The sequence below is a fragment of the Trachypithecus francoisi genome, unplaced genomic scaffold (assembly GCF_009764315.1).
Source record: "Trachypithecus francoisi isolate TF-2019V2 unplaced genomic scaffold, Tfra_2.0 Lachesis_group11, whole genome shotgun sequence".
NCBI lineage: Eukaryota > Metazoa > Chordata > Mammalia > Primates > Cercopithecidae > Trachypithecus > Trachypithecus francoisi.
The window spans coordinates 104,595,194-104,620,198 of NW_022681456.1; the positions used below are offsets into that span (position 1 = coordinate 104,595,194).

General features: G+C 38.8%; 1 protein-coding gene across 2 annotated transcripts in view; it reads left to right on the forward strand.

Annotated features, from left to right (window-relative positions):
• The window catches only part of ITPR2 (inositol 1,4,5-trisphosphate receptor type 2), a 493,382-nt gene that overhangs the window by 156,187 nt on the left and 312,190 nt on the right, over positions 1–25,005 (forward strand). For both annotated transcript variants that reach the window (XM_033222612.1, XM_033222613.1), the window contains 8 exons: positions 910–1,051; positions 3,119–3,280; positions 7,783–7,955; positions 8,921–9,040; positions 9,159–9,344; positions 10,491–10,742; positions 11,294–11,438; positions 12,729–12,879. In XM_033222612.1, the coding sequence (XP_033078503.1) occupies positions 910–1,051; positions 3,119–3,280; positions 7,783–7,955; positions 8,921–9,040; positions 9,159–9,344; positions 10,491–10,742; positions 11,294–11,438; positions 12,729–12,879 (1,331 nt within the window). The remainder of the gene's footprint in view (positions 1–909; positions 1,052–3,118; positions 3,281–7,782; positions 7,956–8,920; positions 9,041–9,158; positions 9,345–10,490; positions 10,743–11,293; positions 11,439–12,728; positions 12,880–25,005) is intronic.

The window sequence follows — 25,005 nt, forward strand, 5'->3', positions numbered from 1 at the left end:
TAGCTTGAACCCCTGCCCCTCCCTCAATTGACTAACACAAATGGAAAATGACAAAGAGCAGGCAGAGGAAGGAGGAGGAAAAAAGTGAAGAGAGGAGGGGCTTTCAAGACACTTCCTGTACTAAATGCCACTGAAGTTCAAGTAATAGTTGTAATAATAACCAAAATATAGATTTAAAAGTGAACATTGGTGTATGGTTTTAGAATTTCATGATTTTGATAGATCATTTAATACTTCCAGTATTTTGAGTGTCAGATTGTTTACTCTGTCTCTATTCACAGGCCATTTAAGTTTTTCCTATTCTGTGCATTGGGTAAATTGAAATGTGGGAAGGACTAGGAAATGTAGTTTGAGTTAACAGTAAAAAAATAAAGAAAAAGAATTGAAATTTAGGAATTTAGTATAGCTGTTTTCCCTTAAGCAGAAATGTGCTGCTTTGCTAGTCAGTTGTGGAAAGTCATCTGGTGGTGTCATCCTACCTACTTGTGTGTAGTTGCGACTCACATGGCTTTATTTGATAATAGTCTGCAAACACTTGAGAACTGGAGGCACAAGTAGAGGTTGGAGATGCTGGAGAAGGAATTTTCTTTGTAAAGGTTTAGGTAAACAGTAACTGTCTTAGAGACTATTTTGTAAATTAAATACCTTTTTAGTTATAAAATACCTTGTTTTCAAATGTTTCAGTTCTTATTACTTAATAAAAGAAATTTCCATGGATTTGAGTTCCACTCCCGAAGAAAAAGTAAAAAAATCTATCTATCTGCCCATCTATCTATCTTCTATCTATCTATCTATCTATCTATCTATCTATCTATCTATCTATACCTAGCTACCTACCTGTCATATATCTATACATTTTCCAAAATTAAGCACACCGTAAAGTAAAATTGCCTTTTCATTTTGTAATAGGTTTGTAACTAAATTATTGGAAGACCTCATCTTCTTTGTTGCTGATGTGCCTAATAATGGACAAGAAGTTCTGGATGTGGTTATCACTAAGCCAAACCGAGAGCGTCAAAAATTGATGAGGGAGCAAAACATACTGGCGCAGGTGAATTTTTTCATGTACTAAATTTGTATATTTTATTTTCTGAATTACAGTATCAGGAAAGTACTTGTATTAGTTATCTATTACTATGAAGCAAATGATCCCAAAACTTAGTGGCTGAAAACAAGATATTTCCTATCTCACAGTTTCTGTGGAGTAGCAATCTAGGCATGGCTTATATGGGCCAATCTCGCTCAGGGTCTCTCACCAGGCTACAGTCAAGGTGTTTGCTGGGGCTGCAGGCATCTCAAGGTTCAACTGAGAGAGGACTCGCCTTCCAGTCGTCTCACATGGCCGTCTCTCAGGAGTGCCTCAAGACAAGGCAGCTTGCTTTCCTTAGAACTGAGGGATCCAAGAGAAAACTAGAGAGGACGCTCACGTGGAAGCTACCATCTTTGTATAACCTAATCTTAGAAGTAACATCAGTTCTACTGTGTTCTATTAGTTAGAAATGAGTTAATAAATCTAACCCATAGTTAAGGAGAGAGGATTCTATGAGGCTGTGAATATCAGGAGGCAGGAATATCAGAGACCATCGTAGAGACAGCCTACCACGGACCTCCAAAAACCCTGTATAGTCAGACTATCTCCAGAAAATATGCTGGAAAAATTCCTAGGTAGAATTTCCAGGTGAACTTGGAAAGTACGATCTCCATCTGCTTCCTACTTCTTTCCTTCTCTTCCCTAGGAAAGTAGGGCAGTCTGTTCATCAGCTTACAAGTGCTCTGTACAATATTCTAGTTTTTTTTCCCTGAAAGTACAGAACTGGCCATATATTACATCTTCTTGAAATTGTTTATAACACATCAAATTGATTCACTTCCTAATGATATGCACATATGGACATGCCTATATTTATGTATTATTTTTATTCTATTAATTGCGATTTAAATTAATGAGTTTCTTCATTAATGAAGTACAGACTCAAGGAAGATACTTAAAACATAAAAATCATGCTTTTGATACACATAGTCTTATTGATTTGGGAAAGGCAAATAGTAGACATAATATTAGTTATTATATGTAGCTGATTGTCTGAAAATACAAAATCAACTGTTTTTCTCAAATAAAATAAAGGTTGCAAATCTAATAGGACTTTTTTCAAGTAATTATTATATAAAAACATTTGATTTCAAATAATTTTAGGACCTTGGATGATTTATTAATAATATCTGAACCAACATATGTCAAATATTTTAGTTTTGTATGATAAATATAAAATTAAAGGCTCAGTGAATACAAAATTATTAAAGAGACTTTACTTCATATCATATTTCATGAATTCCAAAGAATCATTCCTTTCTATTTTGCTTTCATGTATTAATGCTCATGCCCTTGACTCTGCTCTTTCATAGACAGTTTCCTCATTCTAGCAGCTCATCTCCAGGTGATCCCTCCTGCTGTCTTGCTGCCGAAAAGAGTTATATTCCTCAGTGCTTTTTAAATGCTTCCTAACTGCTAACCCTCTTACAAGAATCTGGCTTCCTGGGTGCCACCAGCTGCCCATGTGGCTCCTAATTTGTCACATTTGAATGCTGATACGTTCATCGATTTGGCCACATCTTTGTGTACAAAGAACAATAAATTAACTCTTTTATAAAGTAGTTTACAAGCAATGTTTGGAAGTCATTTTCTGATGTCAGTTTTAATGAAAAGTAAATGTTTTCTTTATATTATTTTGATTTTGAAAGGTTCTAGAAAATAATAGAAGAAACTATAGAGCCCCTAGAAATCAAGCTACATTTTAGTTCATCTGAATATGTTCATGTAACTTGGTGAAATTAAACATCTTCATATTTCTTATTTTATAAAATATGAGTTCTAAACAAAATTAAGCGTTTTATTTAAAGAATGCTTTTGTCACTCAATGTAGGGGACCCTTTTAGCAGTGCTTTTCTGATCCTTGATCTGTTGGTCCTGTAAAGTAAATCCTCTTTGTTTTTCCCCTTTACACTAACAATACTCAAATTTATATAAGTGTTTTTTGAATCAATGTTCTTATTTGTTTTAAAAAAAAGGTTGCAAAATGTTTTATTCATCAGAATAGGTGGCTGTTTTTATGCCTGATAGGTATTTGGAATTCTTAAAGCACCCTTTAAAGAGAAAGCAGGAGAAGGCTCAATGCTGCGACTTGAAGATCTGGGGGATCAAAGATATGCACCCTACAAGTACATGCTGCGACTCTGTTACCGTGTCCTGAGACACTCTCAGCAGGATTACCGGAAAAATCAGGTCGGAGAGTAGCCCCCATTTTAAACTTTCATATTTAATGTATGGGCAAGGTTCTTTGGTTATAATTCTACAGCATAGAAAATATGAATGGGAAATTTCACTTAGAAATTTTATGTTGGGCAATACATAAAAATGATTTGTAAGTATTTTTGAATTGTATTGACCATGGCTTTATTCTTCCATATGAAATTAGAATCACTGGGGGAGGATGCCCTGAGTACTAATATGTGCCTGTTATTGGCTCCTGGTGGCCAGGACATCCTGGATCTATTATGTAAGGAGGAATGGAACATTTTTGGCTTGAGGAACATGTGAGGTACAGCATCACTCTGTATGGACCAAAGAGGTTATAATTTAGTGGAAAAGATATGATGGGAGACAAAGAAAAGACACAGAGAAAAAACAGAGTTATGGGAATTCACAAGAGAGAGAGCCCAGTGGTGGCTTTGGGAACCAAGGAAGGATTCTTGGAGAAGGAAGCCTTTGGGTAGGATGAGAATCATTTTCATAAATTGTACGGGAAGAGGTATTTGTGAAGGGAGATCTATGAAGTGAGAATGATAGATGCTAGAAAGGGCATGTTTGCCCTAAGATATTTGCAACTGCTGAGGTCAGGGAACCCAGGTGGATCTAGGGGTACAGCTAACAGTTACCAGTTGCAAGTGAAATTTCTCTTAAGTCTCATTTTTATCTCAAAAATACAAGCCAGGTGTTGTGGCTCAAGTCTGTAATCCCAACACTTTAGGAGGCCAAGGTGGGGGAATTACTTGAGGCCAGGAGTTCTAGACCAGCCTAGGCAATATAGCGAGGTCCCCATCTCTACAAAAATGAAAATAACTGGGTATGGTGGTGTGTGCCTGTAGTCCCAGCTACTAAGGAGGCTAAGGCTGGAGGATAGCTTCAGCCTCGGAGTTTGAGGCTATAAAGAGTCACGATCACACTAGTACACTCCAGCCTGAGTAACAGACCCTGCCTCATACAAAACAAAGCAATAACAAGCCTCATCTTTTGCAATATGTTCAATAATGTAAATGTCTAACATAAAATTGCATAAAACTCATCATTGTTTGATAAATTAGTGTTTCTCTTAATCCATTTGAGGACAGAGTGCATCACTGTTAAGTTTCATTGACGAGTTTGGTCCATGAAGAAGGATGGTGTGGGAGAGGGCTGGAAGGGCAGGGCGGGCTAAGCCACTAGGGCCTAGGATGTCAATCCTAGAAGGTGGAGGTTATTTGGGAAGAGTTAGTAGTATTTATTGTGTACTTACTTTGTACCAGGCTCAGTTCTACATACGTGTCACGAATTAATGCAGTAACACTGAATTAAGATGAAGGACAGAGGCACAGAAGGGTTAAGTAACTTGTCCAAGGTGATAGTTTAAGAATGGAGCCAGTATGCAAACCCAGGCTCTGAATCATCGCACTGTTGCACCTTGGTAGTTTGAACATTTTTGGGGAAGAAAAAAAGATTTGTTTTAAGAAGACTGTGTTAAAATATTTTGGCTTCATAATTGTGTTTGAAGAGTAAGAAAGGTCTAAAAAGAGTATGTAAAAACATTAGCTAGAAGATAAATAATATGGCAAGGAATAGGAGTTAGAGCAAGGGGACCATATAAACAAATCCTTAAATATTGTCTAATATAATCCTAGTTATAAACACCCTTCTTGCTGGTCCAAATGCTGTCACTAGAATTATTTTTCCCAACTTCATTGGGTTCCTTTAAGATGGCAAGATGAAGTAGATAGCGTTGTTCGTATTATTTTGGAAGAAGGATTAAGTACCAGAACATTAAATGGCCTTCCTTCAAGCACTCAGAGGCAGTGATGGGGCATGCTCCTAGTATCAGACCCTGAGTTCTTAGAGGAAATCTGGAGTGGGGAAGGAGAATGAGAGGCTGCTCAATGTTTTCTCCTTGCTCTCAGTTATCTTCTTGGGTTTGGCGAAATACTCTTGTGAGACAGGTCACCACTTCACCCTTAAGAGCAATGCTGTGTTACAGAGATTGACGTTAACAGGAACAAAGAAAAAAACCCAACAGGTCTAAAGAGGTTACCCAGGACCCTCAGGCCCATCAGGTCCCATGATGTGCACCCTCCTTGATGGCTCTCAGTCTTTGGAAGGGTGCTTAGGGCCTCTTCCCTTTTTTGCAGCCCGGTGCTTCAGGATGGCGGGGAGCCAGATCACTTTGGATTTGGTTATTTCGCTAGTCACTAGTAGGTTCCCTGGGCAGCATGTCTTAACTGGTGTCAGTTCTGTCTCTCAAGGTCTGGCACACATGGTTCTTTCTCACTCCCCTCTCAGTCTTGGCCAAGGATCAGTGTGTACATACACACCCCCCCACACACGTGTGTGCACACCTCCCCCCCGACACACATACCCCTACCTAGTCATATTACTCCTTTCAGGTACATGTTTATGCACTTCAAGGACCTGCTTTCTGGGTTTCTTTGGAGCATAGAGATAGAGCATAGATATAAAGGAATAAAGAATCCCTAGCACTTGTTAAGGGTTATATTTTATTTTTCTTCCCTTTCTATTGTGTGTTCTAATTGAATCTCAGTGATAGCTGAGAAATATTTTTCTCATTTGTATTGAATTAAGAATGCTTTGTAGAAAGCATAAAACAGCTTTCTGATGTTTTTAGAACATGATTTTAAAATGTTCTGTATTATTATGTAGTATATATTATATAGTATTATAGCTATAATTACTTTTTCTTTATCTTCACCTATATGTTATAGTCCTAATAGGAAGTTCATTTGTGACTTAACACTAACCCATGTATTTAATATTGAATCTCTATTTATTACTATTTATAAAATTTGATACCACCTCTAATTTCATTTAGTTACTAACATCTTTGGATGTTTGCCTTATACCGGGGTATGACTACAGTAGGCCTGAAAGTGTATAAATCAATATGTATCCTTAAAATGATATACTAACAGAACACATTTACTTTACTTAACTGGCTACCCAATACACAAAGCTATCATTCTGAAAGGCCACAAAAATGCTGCTTAGCATATAATTAGATTTGTGCAATCAATATCATTTTCAAGGAATAGGTGCATTCCAGTAAATTTTACCTTAAGGCAAAATCACTTTCTAATTGATAAATTCTCTTATCATAGAAACAAAGGCACATTTCCAGGGAGAATCCCAAGGAATCAAAGTAAGAACCTTTCATGGTAGAAAGGGGTGAAGCTCACCAGTTCCATGGAAGTGTGAGATGTGCTGCTTGTAGACAGAACATGGGAGATGAACAATAGTGGTTTGGGATACAGGAAAATTGGTGTGATGAATAAGGAGTAGATCAAACAATAACATGATTGAACCTCCCCAGTGGCTTTCTCTTACTTTTAGAATAACCTCTTTGCTCTTTACCGTGGCTCACGAGGATTCTTTTGACCTACCTCTCCAACTTCAACTTTGCTTTCTGCCGCTTACCACTGCCTAGCTACAGTGGCTACCTTCTGCTGATAGAACACAAGCTCGGTTCTGCTACCACAGGGCCTTTGCACTGGCTGCTCCCACTGCCCAGATGGCTTCCCTCTAGGTCTTCCAGTGGCTGCCTCGTTCTCTTCATTCCCATCCTAGCTCACATGTCACTTCTTTAGCATCCACCCTATCTAACGTTGACACCTTTCTCCATTCCTCTGTTTGTTTCATTTCACTTGTCAATACGGAATGGAATATAGTAGGCCTTCAAGAAACATTTATTGGGTGAATGGATCTAATCAATAAAATGATTAATCACATTGCCCTGCTTGGTAGCTTTTTAAAGATAAAAATTATATGATGGGGGGAGGGGGGAGGGATAGCATTAGGAGATATACCTAATGTAAATGACAAGTTAATGGGTGCAGCACACCAACATGGCACATGTATACATATGTAAGAAACCTGCACGTTGTGCACATGTACTCTAGAACTTAAAGTACAACAAAAAAAATTATATGACATTTTACCATTATTTTAAAGAAAAGATCTTGCGGATCATTCTAGCCTATTCACGAAAAAGGAATCAACCCAAGTCCATCTAGGATCTTCAAGTAACAACCCAGATCTGATGTCTCATGAGTGAAATATCAGGCAGTCATTTTCTTTTCTACAATTATGCCCAAATCATTGGCTGTGACTTTAAGTAAGAGATTGAAGAAAAGTCTCTGTTAGACTGATGAAATCCAAAGTTATTGTGTCATAAAAACTTATTTTAATTAGATTTATTTTTTCCACTTAGACTGTAAATACCTCTATTGATAATTATTTCTAGGTGTGTAACTTTTTGGTAGAAGTTCAATAATGTATATGCCAGTATGTTTTCATGTCTTTCCTCAAAAAGTTCTATTTATTGAAAAATTTACTTGCTTTTCTTTTGAGAAAATTTTTAGTGAACTTTCTGTTATGAATAAATTAATCAATGTTGTTGACCCTAATAGAACGTGTTATTTGTAAACTGTTTGGCAGTGTATTCTGACAGCCTTTCTTCTTTGCAGGAATATATTGCTAAGAATTTCTGTGTCATGCAGTCCCAGATTGGCTATGATATTTTGGCAGAAGATACTATCACAGCTTTGTTGCACAACAACAGAAAACTACTAGAGAAACATATCACAGCAAAAGAAATAGAAACATTTGTCAGTTTACTCAGGAGAAATCGGGAGCCAAGGTTTGAAATGATTCATGCGGTATTCTTTTCTAGTGGAGACCGTGGCTTTATGTTTTATTTTTAGAACTTTTAAAAGTTAGAATTCTTTCATATCACTAACTTTTATGGACAAACTATGTTGGGCTTGTTGCTATAATAATTGTATATAATAAAGAGTTACTACCTCGTAAGAGATCAAAGCCCTTTATAGACATACTTAAGTATGATTGATTTTCACTCTGAATCCTCATGATTTTATAGACCTTTATGGTTTCTCAAAATACATTCATATTGTTTAGATCCTTGCACACTTGTGTGGGATACACTGGTTGTATATTATTACCACCATTTTAGAGATGAGAAAATAGAAGCCTAGCGAGCAACTTGCCCAAGCGTACCCTAATAGGAATAGAATGCAAGGTAAATCAAGGGTTTCTGATTCCACATCAGGTTCTTTTTCTGTTGTACCATGCTGCCTTATCTTGAAGAAATGGGTGCAGAAAAGTCAAGCCTATTGGCAGTGTTTCCTTAGCTAATTAGTACAGCAAATAAATGCTAGAAGGTAGAAATGGGCCTCTGACTTGACCAGGTCGTAGTAATTTTCATTAGGCGTGTGCTCTATTTCTATTTTATTCAGTACAGCATTAGCTTTGATCTGCTTTTGGTTTGATATTCAGCTCTGGGGAGACTCACTTTAGGGGAGATGAATGATTTTCTAAATATAAGTCACGGTGCTGTGGGAGGAATATCATAAAATAAATAGAAGCAAACACATCGTTTTTGAAACAAGGCTTGTATTAAATAAAAAAATTATATGTTTAATTTGTTTCTAATGATGCAGTAAACAACACATTAGACAAATGTGTGGAAATAGTATTAAAACATATAATAAGTTTATTTTATTATATTCCAAATTATGTCTTTATTCTGATGCTTTTATAAAATACTTTGTCTTCATATTCCATTTAAATTTTTTCTCTTGCCAGGTTTTTGGATTATTTGTCAGATCTGTGTGTGTCTAATACCACTGCTATTCCTGTAACTCAAGAACTCATCTGTAAATTTATGTTGAGTCCAGGCAATGCAGACATTCTCATTCAAACTAAGTAAGCCCAGATAATGGATGCATCATTTTCCTGTTGATTATTTGTAAGCATTATAGTTCTTTGTCATATTTACAAGTGTACTTTTTAGTAGATTTTTGTATGTGCTATTTATTTGAAGGGTGGTCTCAATGCAAGCAGACAACCCCATGGAGAGCTCCATCCTTTCAGATGACATTGATGATGAAGAAGTTTGGCTCTATTGGATTGACAGCAACAGGGAACCTCATGGCAAAGCTATCAGGCACCTTGCTCAAGAGGCAAAAGAAGGCACCAAAGCTGACTTAGAAGTTCTTACCTATTACAGGTTAAGTATTGTAGACAATCTTACAATAATTCTCAATCTGAAGTATTAATTGAGAACTGCTTCTCTGTAGCCACTAGAAGTTAGGCATCTATGAAGAGGCAATTTTAAAAGTCATGTCAGAACTAGGGTAGCTGAAATATTTAGTATTATTTAAAATATTCAAAATACAAATTAACATGTCTATTTTCTGCATACACCACTTGTAATTTCCTGGTTTTTCACCAGCTTGGAATTGTTGTGCAGCCAAAGGCTTTGTCCTCGTATTGAGTAGAGTGGAGGCAGATGAGGGACATGTTAGGACCTAGGTGATGGAGTCGAGAGGGATATAGACATGGAGCTAAGGAAATTGATCTGGCTACAAGGGTAGCCAGTAGTTTAGTATAGAGTGGATTATGAATATGTGGTGACCTAGGGCCTAAGAGAAACTGGTGCCTGTAGTTATGAAAGTTCAGCACTGGAATATGGCAGCGGAAGTACTGAAGGCAGTTCCTGGTGGTCAGCATATTGGGAGCAAGAACCTAGCTGGCATCTTTGAGTTGCAGGGATAGAAACCCAAGACAGAAGCCTTGGGGCCAACTTGGGCCCAAATGGCAAGAATCAAACAAAGACAGATGACGCGTTGTGTTCCCTGGTTTCTACAGCTATAGCAACCAAATCAAAGGCTAGTTCTTAATCTCAAAACTGGGCTGATAAGCCAACTGCACTCATGCCATTTGGACTGATCGTTTTTGGTTTGGGAACTGAGTGGGGCGAAACCTGGAGTGCAGACACTAGAGCCTGAAGCTGAGTGAGGCTGGGGAAGGTGAAAAGAGATGGTTTCATGTGAGCTGTTGCCCATAGCCTTCAGCCTGAGTGCAGTGTTTGTAATCCTAGGAAACCCAGACTGGAGTGCCTAGTGACACTCTCCAGCAGACACATTTTGCTGAAACAAGTAAGAGGTATTGTAGCTGAAGGGACATAGAGACAGTTTCATATATGTCTTGTCATTTGATCTTAATGGTTAACATACTACAATCAAGAGTTTGACTCCAATATCATGAATGCTTGGAAAGACAGGTGTCTTAAACATAGATACTGATTGGTACTATGATGATTAAAGATTTCTTCGAGATAAGACAATAATGTAATATGTTTATCATTTTTAAGGTACCAGCTAAACCTCTTTGCAAGGATGTGCTTGGATCGCCAGTATCTGGCCATAAACCAGATTTCTCCACAGCTCTCTGTAGACCTGATCCTGCGGTGTGTGTCGGATGAGAGCCTGCCGTTCGACCTCCGAGCCTCCTTCTGTCGCCTCATGCTCCACATGCACGTTGACCGGGATCCCCAGGAGTCTGTGGTGCCTGTTCGCTATGCCAGGCTCTGGACAGAAATCCCCACAAAGATCACAATTCATGAGTATGTTTGGAAAAAGGTCTTGAGGCTTTGGAGTCCAGCAGATGAACTCCATATCAAATGGCTACAGTTTTGAAATGTAACATGTGGAAAGGCATTTGTGTGTCCTGTCGCAGGCTGTTAATCTTCTAAATGCAAATAAGATACTCGTTTTTGAGGGTGAAATAACTCTCAGTGGTAATAAAGGCATTTTCTAGAAAACAATAAATAATGTTGCTGTAATTAGCAAGAATTTTAAGTACTTCATATTGTGGTAGACTGCTACGACTGCTTTACACGTAGCTCATTTCACAACAGCCATAACTGCTTTACACGTAGCTCATTTCACAACAGCCATAACTGCTTTACACGTAGCTCATTTCACAACAGCCATAACTGCTTTACACGTAGCTCATTTCACAACAGCCCCGCTTTACAGATGAGGACCCAGGGCCTAGGAAGGCTAACTAATTTATCCAAGATTATGCAGCCAGGGAACTAAAGTACATATGTTTTACTATTTTTAAATGATTGCAATCAGTTTAACTTGCATTATCTTCTTTCTGTATTTCCAGATATGATTCTATAACAGACTCTTCCCGAAATGATATGAAGAGGAAATTTGCCCTGACAATGGAATTTGTTGAAGAATATTTGAAAGAAGTCGTAAACCAGCCCTTTCCTTTTGGGGATAAAGAAAAAAATAAACTGACATTTGAGGTACTTTTTCCCTCCAATATTTAGGATGTTTTGGTAACTGGGTAGTTTAGTTCATGAAGATATTATTTTCTCTGCCATTTTTAAAAGATAGATTTGGTGCTTTAATGTCCAGTAGAAAACATTTTATTTATAATTGTCTATTAATTACTGTTTCCCTTGATTTTTTTTTGTTTCATTTGTGTAAGATTTTTTGCATGTAATAAGCACAGGCAGTTTTGCATATTTTGTGGAATGTTTGGATACTTTTTTTTTTTTTGTCTCTATGGAGATGATGTTTTTATTCTCATTGAACTGAATTGAAATATCTTCAGTTTGGGGATGTAGTGACAAAACTAGACAAAGGATGCTATTACTTGATACCTGGTGTATTAGCTACCTACTGGTGTATAACAAATTACTCCAAAACTTTGCAGCCTGAAGCAACAAACGTTATCATAGCTTCTATGGGATCAGGAAGCCAGGAGTAGCTTAGCTGGGTGGTTCTGGCTCATGGTCTGTGATGGAGTAGCCAGCAAGCTGTTGACTGGGATTGCAGCCATCTGGGGCTGGACAGTCTGTTCCTAAGGTCACTGCAGGGGTTGTTGGTGGCCACACCTCCTTGCTGGCTGTTGGCACCTCAGCTTCCTGCCATGTGGGCCTTTCTGTAGGCTGCCTGGGTGTGCTCATGACATGGCACCTGGCTTCCTCAGAGCAAGCCATCTGAGAGAGAGAGAGAGAGAGTCCAAGATGGAAGTTGCAGTCTTCTGTAATCTAATCTTGGAAGTGACGTGTCATCACTTCTGTTGGTCACTTGGACCACCTCTGATACAGTGCGGTAGGGGGAGACTGTGCACTGGGGGCCACATGTTGGAGGTAGACTCTCGCACTTGAAATGTCCTCTGCAATCCACAAGGCCACAAAGCAGCATAGGGAACATAGATTTCTGGGCAAATTTCTTGGATAATAGCCATTTATTAAAGTAATTAATTGGTGCAACCATTTATTAAGTGGCATCCTGCTGACTTAAATTACTTAAATGTTTAATTAGGATGTAAATAATTCTAGTGTAAATTTTGTTAAGTACCTTAAAGCACTCCTGAATCTTACTTGGATTTAGTTCTTGACTTGAATAAATCAAAGTTCAAGTGGTTGCTTTTGCAAGTATTTTAATTCCTAGGTGTTAAAGAATTAGGAAGTTTAGAAATAGCTGTGCTAATTTAGATAATAAAAAGCCAATGTTTGTTTCAATTCCCAATTTTTTTTCCACTCTTTCACCCTCCCCCTCCCCGCTTTTTCTTTTTTTTTATTAAGGTGGTCCACTTGGCTCGGAATCTTATATACTTTGGATTTTATAGTTTCAGTGAGTTATTAAGGCTAACAAGAACACTTCTGGCTATTTTAGACATTGTACAGGCCCCCATGTCGTCATACTTTGAAAGATTAAGCAAATTTCAAGATGGAGGTAAGAATTTTGAGAAATGTGATAATATCATTGTTATTACTTAGAAATAAGATAAAAAACAAAACTACAGAGAAGGTGTTGCTATTGTGTACCTGCTAATATATGTGTGCATATGAACACAATTCCTATGACAGGGCTGAGTGATAATAAGGTGGATTTACAAACATGCATCTCTGTTTATAATGCTAAAGCTTTGAAAGATGAATTCATAAGGTCAGATTCCATCTTTAGCAACTAACATTATAGCCAAACCACTTGTGAAAATATTATGTGTTAAAAAATGAAAACATCTTGATATTTGTGGTCATCTAGTTCAAGCAATTCTCCTGCCTCAGCCTCCTTTATTTTTACAAATACGGATTAAATTATAAGGTGTCAAAGAGAGAATAGATTTGAAGGCTGTGTTCCACAGCAGAGCTTAGACAGATGCAAGGAAGACCAGGCATGGTGGCCCACCCCTGTAATCCCAGCACTTTGTGAGGCCAAGGCGGGCAGATCATGAGGTCAGGAGATCGAGACCATCCTGGCCAACATGATGAAAACCCGTCTGTACTAAAAATGCAAAAATTAGCTGGGCATGGTGGCGCGTGCCTGTAATCCCAGCTCCTCAGAAGGCTGAGGTAGGAGAATTGTTTGAACCAGGGAGTCAGACGTTGCAGTGAGCCAAGATCGTGCCACTGCACTCCAGCCTGACAACAGAATGAGACTCCATCTCAAAAAAAAAAAAAAGAAAAAAAAGAAAAAAAAGAAAGATTCGAGGAAAGGGCTGGTGAAGTATCATGCCAGAGAAGGAGCGAATGCCACACCAGTGTGGGAACCTGTGGAGTGAAGTGGATAAGAGAATGGGCTTTCAAGTTAGAGTGTCTGTATTCAAATCCTGCCTTGACCATTTATAAGGTACTTATCTTCTCTATGATTTTTCTTTTCTCATCTGAGTTATGAAGATGATAATAACAATATCCTTCTCACAGTTTCCTTGCAAAAATTAAGGGAATGTATACAATATATTCAATGGGCTTTCAACAGTGACTGTCTCATAAGTCAATACAAAGTTTTTATGACGATTGTCTTGGGTTGGATACCTTAAAAACACCCTGAGATAGAGGCTTGTTTGCAGAAGGTATATGAAGGAGTGCACTTGGATATATACCTGCTAGGAAGTGAGGAAGGTAGGACTGGGCAGGCAGAGAAGCTCATCTGCAATGCAGTTATGACTGAGACCTCAGGTCATCCTGTAGGGAGCTCTGGAGCTGGGATGCTCTTTGGAATTGTCACAAATTAAGGCAAAGGGGGCCACACTTGGTGTCTTTGCATCAGCCAGCTATTACTACTTGGCTTCGTCCCGGAGGGAGCTGTGTAACATTGGGTAAGAGTCCATCCTAGCCAGAGGTACAGCTGTAAATAGCAACAAGGATGCCCAGCAACTGGGGCAGTAAGAGCCTCAGCCCTGAAAAGGGGACACAGGTGGAGCACAGTAGTATCCACTACAACATCCACTACAGGATTAAAAGGGCAAAAACCAGAAACCTAATTTCAGACATAAAGAAGAAATATCTAGTTAAGAATTATAAATGAGCAACTTACAGTAACCTAAAGTAATTAATTGCTGCTGCTCAAATCTCAATTCCTTTTTTAGCTTTCAAAAAACTGTACAAATCATTAAGAAGCCAACTGAACCACATAAATCCTTCACCTTCAGCATAACTAGAAGCGAAGGGACAATGCAAATGCTAGTTACTGTAAGTAGAAAAATAAACATTCATTTTTAGTACAGCTGCCTGGTGAGCTCCCATTGCAAGCTTTGAGGATGGTGAGTGGTTTTCGGAGAAACTGGAGAAGAGAAAAGGGATCGTGTGCAAAGGGAATGAAATGAAATTGTATGAACATCACCCTCGGAAAGAGAAAGTCTATCTAGGTGTGAAAACATGGAGAAAGTATCCAGGTAGATAAGAGCACCAACTAAACAGGAAGGGACTTGAAATAGCACAGGGAGCAGTTGTGGAAAAGCAGTGCTTCTAGGGATGAACAAGTTTGCAGGTAAGGGAAGGGCACCCCTTCGAGTTTTTTGGTGAAGGAAAAAGAGGCAAGATGGGGAATCTAGAATACCACAAGACAAAAGAAACCTCAAACATCGATGGGCATATCACTCCACCGACCTCCACCAAAAGCCAAATTTTAAAGAAACGGCACTTCATGACTCTGACAGAAGGGGGCGCCCTTGAACCAGAGATCCTGTAAACCCGCTCTTTGTTAATCCTGTCTGCTAAATGTGTCAATGTCATCAGTCTCACTATGTGAAACCGCTGTTTAAGACCAAACAGAATGGAAAAATCTAAACACCTCAGTGGATGGAAATTCCTCCCTGAAAAGCAACTGTGAAGCAGAAGAATATTATATATAACATGATACTCTAAATGGAATTAAGTAGCTTCAAGCACAGTGAACTATGGAAAACACTTTGATTCATAAATTCAAAAACTAAGATCAGAAATGGACCAAAACCCAAGAAGAAATGAAATGAAAATTGATTGAACTTAGGAAAGAAATAGAATAAAATGGTTGGCTTTATTTATTTATTTATTTTTACCAACACAGATTAAATTATAAGGTGTCAAAGAGAGAATAGATTTGAAGGAAAATCAAATAGGTGACATTGAAGAAAGGCAGGAGAACAATGACGAGAATGACAATGATCCAAAGAAACAAGTGATGAGGGTGAGAGGGAAAGAGGCTGAAATGGAAGAAAGGCAAAGAAGAGTCACCATATGAATAACTGGAGTCCCTGAAGAAGAAAAACAAGAAAATGGAACAGAATTGAGTATTTAAAATTGCAATCCAAGAGAACCTTTTGGAAATAAAAGACAACCTGAGTCTACATGGTATAATTATCCAGAATGGTAATCTCTAAGAGCATAATAAAATTATTATATGTAGTATACATGCAGAGAGAGAATAATAAGGGTTTGAGGGAGGAACCATGAGAGCAAATGGAGAAAAAAGGAAAACATATATGACTATTCTTTACTATTATTGCATCTTTAAAGTAAATTGAATATTTTATAAAAATAAATCTATGAACAACATATGAATGAGAGCAAAGCAAAGACCAAGAACCGTAGTTGTTAATCAAAGAGCAGGGGCATGCAGGGATCTATATTATTTCTGCTGCCTGAATCTCACTAGTGAGACTCCTTTTACCACTCCCAGAGGGACATAACACTTGAAATGTCTGTATTAAAGCTTCTTGTTATGCTTTTACAGTCTTCCGTCTAAACTAAAGTATTCTTAGAAAGCTAGAAGTTGATCCTGACTTTTGATCTCAGTGCTTACAGTCTGCCTTCAGTGTTTCACCATGAAGAGTATTTTATTAAAGACTTTTTTTTTTTTTAGAGCAGTTTTAGGTTCATGGCAAAATTAAGAGGAAGATACAGAGATTTTTTCATTTATCACCTGCCCCCCAACATGCATAGCCTCCCCATATCAACATCGTCCACCAGAGGGGTACATTTGTTACAGTTGATAAACCAACATTGACATCATTATGTCAAATTCATCCTTGACATTGGGGTTCACTGTTGGTGTTGCACATTCTATGTATTTGGACAAATATATAATGACATGTATCTAACATTATAGTGTCATACAGCATCTTTTCACTGCCCTAAAATTTCTCTGTGCTCCGCATATTCAACCCTTCTCCCACCTCCTCACCGCCCGCTTGGCAACTGCTGATCTTTTTCTCTCTCCATAGTTTTGCCTAAGGAAAGTATTTTTTTTTCTTGGAAAAGTTGTTACGTTGTTTGCACTCTCCATCGTCCTGTTTACCCTCAAAGACACAAAAACTTAATTTTTATAATTCTCATATTTTTAGTGAATTCCATTGACTTCTAGATACCTTAATTATTTCTTTCAGCAATCTGATAATAATTTATTATTTTATTTAACAAGAATCTATTGAAGAATTACAATATGCCAGACACAGTTCTAGTCACTGGTAATAAGTAATGAACAAGATAAACAAAGTTGTTAGTCACAGGGAAGACAATTAATAAATAAATAGGCAAAATTTCTCCTTTCTCCTATTGGGAGAAACAGCCAGATTATCTATCTATCTATCTATCTATCTATCTATCTATCTATCTATCTTGTAACATCTGATAATGCTGTGAAGAAAAGTAAAGTAGGTCAATGATATGGAGACTGATGGAGTGAGGGAGGGTAGAATTTTGTTTTAAGTTTGATGGGCAATCTCTGGAGGGATTTGAGAAGGGACTGATGTGATCTGATCATGTTGGCTGCTGAATGGAGAAGAGAGAATATCTATGTGGGCAAAAATGTCAAAGGCTGAGAAACTGTTTCAGATTAAAGGAGATTAAAGAGACATGACAACTAAAGTTCAATATGCTATTCAGCACTGGATCCTGAATTAGGAGAAATATTATCTATAGAAGATATTATTGGCACAAGTGATAAAATTTGAAAATGAATTATAGGAATATGGATTGCAGGTTATATTTGAATATTGATTATGTCAGTTAGATTTCCTGACTTTTGTAATTGCACTGTGCTTAGCTAAGCTAATATACTTGTTTTTAGCGAATACATGCTGAAGAATTGAAAGTTGAAAGGTCATGATGTCTGCAACTAACTTTCAAATAGAGCAGGAAAGATTGTGTGTGTGTGTGTGTGTGTGTGTGTGTATGTGTGTGGGTGTGTGGAGACAGAGAGATGCAAATGTGGCAGCATTTCTGAATCTAATCAATCTGGGCAGAGTCTATGTGGGAGTTCTTTGTACTATTCTTGCGACTCTTCCTGTAAATTTGAAAGTTTTCTAAAACAAAAAAGTTAAGAATTTAAGTAATTAACTTGGTAGGAAAAGGATTTATGGTATGCAAGGTGACAATTCAAACCTCAAGAATGATCTTACAACTCTACTAGGAGATGTGTTATTAATATTATAGCTGGGTTCTCTATTAGACTATAAATTCCTAACAAAAGTTCTGTTAGAACGGTATAAATTCTTAACAGAAGAAGCAAGAAGAAATACTTTTCTGGAATCTCCAAATATGGAGATAGGATTGTCAAGCATGGGAAAAATTCCTGTGGTGCAGGGTGAGACAAAGGTCGATGCCAGAGAGGAAATCCCAGATTGTGGAAAGTACCTAGAGGAAAAAAAAGAACTATTATTTTAAAGATCAACTGCTAGGAGTCATAGCAGTGTTACCACATTACAATACTCTGTATCATCATCTTGGCTCTTTGATATCTAAATGCTTTGGATTGTATTTTCCTCTTCTTTTTTTTCATATGGACTCCTGTCATACTATAAATATTTTTTAATGAAACTTTATCTTCAATGGGAAGTCATTTGCAAAGTACAATTAAAAAAAAAAAGAAAGTGATTTTATAAACATTGTTGCTAGATAGACCAGTTCCTTTAAGTAAATGATACAGTTGTGTATGCTCATATCATGTCTGGAAAATTTTATGCACTAGAACTGCATCTTTTTTTATCCCTCTTAGTTCCCACTTACTAACTTTTCTCCAGCACAGTTGAGGTTGGACATGCAGAAAAGTGTGTTTGGCAGGTCAGACGCAGGGGAGCGGAAGAGGAGGCATATCTAGAAGGAAAAGGCTTTACAGTTCCTGGAGTTCCATTTTGTGCCAGCCTCAGTGGCGCCAGGCTTAAATGGGATGGGCACGCACAGCATCCATTTGTTTTTTCTGGGAAATTCTGTAGCTTTAGATGCCAGTGATGAGTGTTTGAGGTTGTAGAGATGGCTGGCTTGGAAAGTGGCAATTACAGAAGTTTTCTTCTTCTGCATCCTCAGTAACACAGCAGCCCACTTCAGTGTCACTGTAAATTGTCCTCATCCTAGATCTGGTTGGGGGTCTGTGTCTAGCTTCCAGGTGGTGGCTGCTCCCTGTCACAATGGCTTATAGTTGTCACACTCAGCAGAAATTGCTAGGTTCAGAAGCAGCTTTTCATCTTCGTACCTAAAGGTGGTCTGTTCAGAAAATGATTGAGGCTTGTTCATATGGAGACACAGGGAGCTGGCACTGGCCTTCACTGGCCGTCACTGTAGTGAAATAGAAGATTCAGAACTATCAATCCAATACCTTTCATTGGCTATACATTTACTTAAGAAATTTTGTTTTCAAACAAATGTACCTGCTCCCAGGAGGCTGTGTTGTTGAGTGAATTTGCTTTGCCTAATACTTATGATTTGCTCTCAGTGATTTTAAATGCACAGGCACCATTCAGTGTAATTGATCTTTTGAGTAGAAGGATTATGGCAAGCTGTGTTCTTCTTTGTCGCTTATAGAAGTTAAAAGCAAATGCACATACAAGCTGATGAACTGGATATTTTCCATATTCTTTGCAAACATTTCACTTTCAAAAGTATACATCTTTTTATACTTGCCGAAGGATGTACAATCCAAAGCATTCTATTTCTACTAATAATTAAGAGCCCTTTTTCTTTTACAACAGCATGGGTATATTTTATTCTACTGGAGAGTCACTTAAATAGTTGAGGGCAAATGTGAATCCCACTTACGGGTCTTCTTTGGAACAGCATGATATGTGTATAACTCTGAATCATTCGAGTATCAGAGTATCATCTCCACGTGAATCTGTGTGTGGTTAGAATAGAGAAGTTGACACAGTCTGGAAATGGTTTGGGTCTGGTTTGTTATTCATTTATCCTGTTAATATCCTTCTACCAATCTGTATTTGTTGTTTGAATGGGACTAGGGTTCAACTTTGAATCTCCACCATGGAACAATAAAGTCTACATCGTTCAGTGAAATTTGGCCATAATTAGTGTGTCTAGGACACTACTACAATTTCTTTTCAGTATTGCCTTCCTTCCCATCCTTGAACTCACTATAATTTGAAAAGGCAGTAGATCATAGAAAATTACCAAGAGACCAACCAAGAGCTAAATAGTTTCTTCATAGCTTCTCTCATTTTGCTTTTCCACAACAGTTTCAAATTCTTGGGAGTTTCCATAGCTAAGCACTGAAATGTGGGCCTGTTCCCAGTCAGTAACCAGATAATCTCTTTTGTTGGTATATATGTTATGATGTAGAAAATGGGGAGTCACTAAAAAAAAATTAAAGGAGAATTCCATTGACTTGTAGGATTTCTTTTTCTTTGAGGTTTCAGGGTCAAAAATGAAATGCCGTTGGCCTTAGGGAATAAGATACAGGCAACCTCAACAGCCTGGAATTATCCTCCTTCCCTAAAATAATTCTGCTGTCCTGAGTGACTTACAGCCCTGTGGACCCAACCCAGGGTAGGGCGGAGACAGGAGGCAGGGTAGTGAGATGCGCTTTGAATATATCTATGTCCAGGAGTACCCCTTGCCCTAGGAGATTTGGGGAACAAAGTAAGAGGATGTCAACTTTCCATCTCCTGGCAAAGAACCACTTACTTCTTCAATTTAAGTTTTTGTTTGTTTGTTTACCTTTATAGGGACTGCACATTATCTACCTTGAAATGCTTTTTGTGGCAGCATGGTTACTGTTAAAAAGGAGAAGGGAAATTGAGATGAGAGGGGTAGGGCAGAAACATTTTAAAATATTGCTTTATGGGTGAGAAAGGAAGAAAATATTTGCAGACAAAAAAAATCCGCCAGGAAATAATTTCTTCTTTTATAAAACTGCAAGGTTAGTCTAAATATGATCTTTGCAATCTCTTTTAGTTCAAAACTGATTCTTTGAAGATTAGTATGTAATCTTCCTTCATTCGTTGAATGGCATTCTTTTTTTATGTGTGTTGTAAAACAACCTTTTTAGCAAATATCTGTGAAGCTTATCTTCTGATTAATAGCTATGATTGTTCTTTGTAAGACACCAGCTTGAATGTCTTGAAACTGGAAGCCCTAGTTCACTGAATATACTCAGAGTATCTTACAAAAAAAAAAAAAAAAAAAGGAAAGAAAGAAAGGGAGAAAAAAAAGACTTAACGGAGTGTGAGGTGAGACTATGAGGAAGTGTATATGTGGAGATGGGGGATCAGAAAGAACAGAAAAGGGTTTAGTATAAGGATCAAAACCAAAGAACATATGCCTAAGGTACAAGCTAGTGTCCTATTAAAGACTTTTCTCAGTGTTCATCTCTTGAATTTTTCACCGGACTGAACTCTTTTCAGGTCTCTGCAAAGGAATTAAGTTTGCAGTAGAGTTCACAGTGCTAAGAAGTGTTAGCAAAGTTTACATGCAAAGGGAAGACACACCAATTACCGTTCATCACTTGAAAAACTCTGATGTCTGGACTTAGCTCTTCCCAGCACCATGCTGCCTCTGGGCATTCAAGCTTGTTCTTCTTGAGATGGCCTGATTCTGTCTGTCCTCCCTCTGTCCATCCTCTGCTTTCAGTGAGGTCCCTTTGCTTCTGAAAGAACTGTCTTATCTCCATTATGTACCATGTTCACCGCACTCACCCATCTTACATATGCGGTTCCCTTCTCCCTACACCTTCTTGCCTTCCAAATCATACACTTAAATCAAGGGAAGCTTTGCCATCCAAATCATACACTTAAATCAAGAAAAGGCAGGAACATGGGTATAATCCCATCCACAGTGGTAGGTTTCCTTCTTGTCCCTTTGTGTCTGTATGTATTGTATCAGATGAGCATGTTCTTCTCATAACATCTTGAAATTCTTGCACTGATTTTTAAATAACAGCAGCAATGACCACAATTCTTGGCAACTCTAGAATTACAAATTGCCAGTTGTGTACCTCAGGAAGCAGATTCTGGGACAGGATTAGCATGAAGAAGAATTATTAGGGAGAGCTCTTAGGATCAACACCAGCAGAATGGGAGGGAAAACAGGATTGGGAAAGGGAGAAGTTGGCTTGTGATGCAGTTTAGTGGAGGCTTCTGGGAGGTTGAAGTTGGGATGTCCTTCAGGGCTGTCTCCATTAGGGTGAGGGGGCTGAGCCTTTTTGTCCCCATAGGCTGCTCTGGAATGGGTGAGTGACCTTGCCTGAAGTACCTGTCTTCAGACTAGTCTTACTCTGCCTGGGCTACTGTAACAAAAATAGCATAGACTGGGTGGCTTGTAAACAACAAGCAATTATTTCTTACAGTTCAGGAGGCTGGGAAGTGCAAGATCATGGTTGATATGGTTTGGCTGTGTCCTCACCCAAATCTCATCTTGAATTGTAGCTCCCATAATTCCCACATGTTATGGGAGGGGCCCAGTAGGAGGGAATTGAATCATGGGGGCAGGTTCTTCCCCTGCTATTCTTGTGATAGTAAGTCTCACGAGATCTGATGGTTTTATAAAGGGGAGTTCCCTTGCACATTCTCTTTGCCTGCTGCCGTGTAAGATGTGACTTTGCCCCTCATTTGCCTTCAGCCATGATTGTGAGGCCTCCCCAGCCATGTGGCACTGTGAGTCAATTAAACCTGTTTGCTTTATAAATTACCGAGTATCGGGTGTGTCTTTATTAGCAGTGTGAGGACAGGCTAATACGATGGTGCCAACAGATTCAGTGTCTGGTGAGAGCCTGCTTCCTGGTTGATAGATGGTGCTTTCTATTGCCTGGGCCCCACAGCTCACCAGGGCATCCTTTGAAATTCAGGTGGAAGCAGCAACTGCTCCCCACTCAACTCCCCCACAGCTTTGCTGGATGCAGTGCATGCTGTAATGAGGCCCACTGGAGCCATCCCTGGAGCAGCCCAGGAGCCCAGTCACAGGGCATGGGGAAGTGAAGCCCATGATGTGAGGTAGCAACCCCTCCTTTGAAATCTTTTTGGCCCGTAGCTCCTTATATTCTCTTCCTGTGATGGGAGGGGCATCCCTGGTGATCTCCTAAATCTGCTGGGGTCATTCTTCCATTGTTTTGGACAGTAGGTCCTGACTTCTCTTTAGGTGGCTAACTCATCTCCCCATTGTCATGATAGATAGCATCTGGCTTCCCTTGAGATGCCTGATCCATAGTAAACTCTTTATCAAATGGTCACTTGGCCACACTTCCAAACAGACTTTCTCATTTTTTTCAATATGGATAGGCTGAGGATTTTCCAGAAATTCAAGTTTCCTTTTTAATTAGCAATTCCATCTTTAAGCCATTTCTCTTTTCTCATATTTTACTGTAAGCAGTCAAGAGGAACCAGACGTTCTGTCAACACTTTGCTTACATATTTTTCACCCACCCAAATATTCAATTTCATCTCTGACAAGTTCTACCTTCCATAAATCAGTAGGGCGTGAATACAATTCAGCCAAGTTTATTGCTACTTTATACAATGATGGCCTCTTCTAGAGTTTCCAATAAGATGTTCCTCATTTCCATCTGAGACCTCCTCCACATGACCTTTACCATCCATATTTCTACCAGTATTCTGTTTGTGACCTTCTATGAAGTCTTTAGGAATACTCTTAGAAAATTCAAAGAGTCTTAGAGCTACAGGCTTTCTCTGTAGCTCTCTTCCTCTCCTCTGAGACTTCACAGAATCATCCTTAATGATCTGTTTATTGCAATTTTGGCTTTTTCTAGGATGCACCTCAAAACTCTTCCAGCCTCTACCCACTACCGAGTTTCAAAGCACTTCTTCATCTTAGATGTTTGTTATAGCAGTATACCACTTCTTGGTAAGACAGTTTTCTGTCTTAGACTATTTGGACTGCTATAACAACAACAACAACAAAAATACCACAAACTAGGTAGCTTCTAAACAACAAACATTTATTTCTCATAGTTCTGGAGGCTGGGAAGTCCAGGATTATGGTGCCTGCAGATCTGGTGTCCAGTGGGGGTCTGCTTTTTGGATCAAAGATGGCACCTTCTTACTGTGTCCTGACTTGGGGCAAGGGGCAAGGGGAATCTCTCTTGGGCATCTTTTAAAAGAGCCCTGATCCCATTCATGAAGACTCCTCCTCCATGACCTAATCACCTCCCAAAGGTTCTACTTCTAACACCGTCACCTTGGGAGAGAGTATCTCAATGTATGAATATTGGGGGGACACAAACACAGGGGCGGGCAGTTGAGGGCTGTCTTCTGAGTAGCACTCCAGCAGCCTGGGGAGTAGTCCTTCACTTCTGAAAGGGAATCTGGGCAGGACCGTCACAGCCTCCACCACAGTTATCTTCCTAGAAAATGCCCTGATTGGAAACATTTTGGGTCAAGACTAAGATCTTATCTTGGTTCATTTTGCACAGCAGGCCTTTTGTGGACCTGTTTTTCAGATGTTGAGGAACATTTCTGTGCCTTTGTCATGTTCTGAGTCTGGTTCTCTTATCAGCTTGGTGCTCTGCTGGGTGCACCTCTAAGTCCTTTCTGGATTAATGAGTCACATCTTTTGCAGAATGCCTGAGACTGGGTAATGTATAAGGAACAGAAATTTATTGCTCACAGTTCTGGAGGCTGGGAAGCCAAGGGTTGAGGAGACCAGCATCTGGAAAAATCTTACTGTGTCATCTCTTAGTGGGAGGGCAAAGAGAAAGCAAGAGTATGAGAGAGCAAGATGGCACTGAACTTATTCTTTTACAAAAAACCTACTCCTGGGATAATGCCATTAATCCATTAATAAGGGTGGTGCTCTCATGGCCTAAACACCCCTTAAAGGGGTCCCACCTCCCAACCTCACGACACTGGGGATCCAGTTTCCAACACATGACCTTTGGGGGACACATTCAAGCCATAGCAGATGTCATAGGAAATAGAGATTATGGAGAAAAATAAAAATAAATTAAAACATTTAAACATGTAACAAAATTTTAGACATGAAAACAATGGCTAGAAGCTTCCTATTTCCAGGTGTCCCAGAGTCACTGGCATCGGAAACCTGCTCTAGGCAGCAAGCCTTTTGCGGGACGCTGTTCCTCAGAAGCTGAGAAAGATTTCTGTGCCGTTCTAATGTTCTGTACCATTTGTTCTAATGTCCTGAGTCTGGTTCTCTCACCAGCTTTGTGCTATGCTGGCTGTGCCTCTAAGTCCTTTCTGGCTTAATGTGTAATGTCTTTTACTTTTCTGTTTGTTTACTTGTTTTTTTTTTCCTTCTTAGCTTTTATATGTTTTAGAAAAAGTATCTGTATAACTATCGGACTTTCTTTTAGTTATCAATGGTGTCTAAAAGGACTGTCCTCATTCCACCTCCCAGCTTCTCT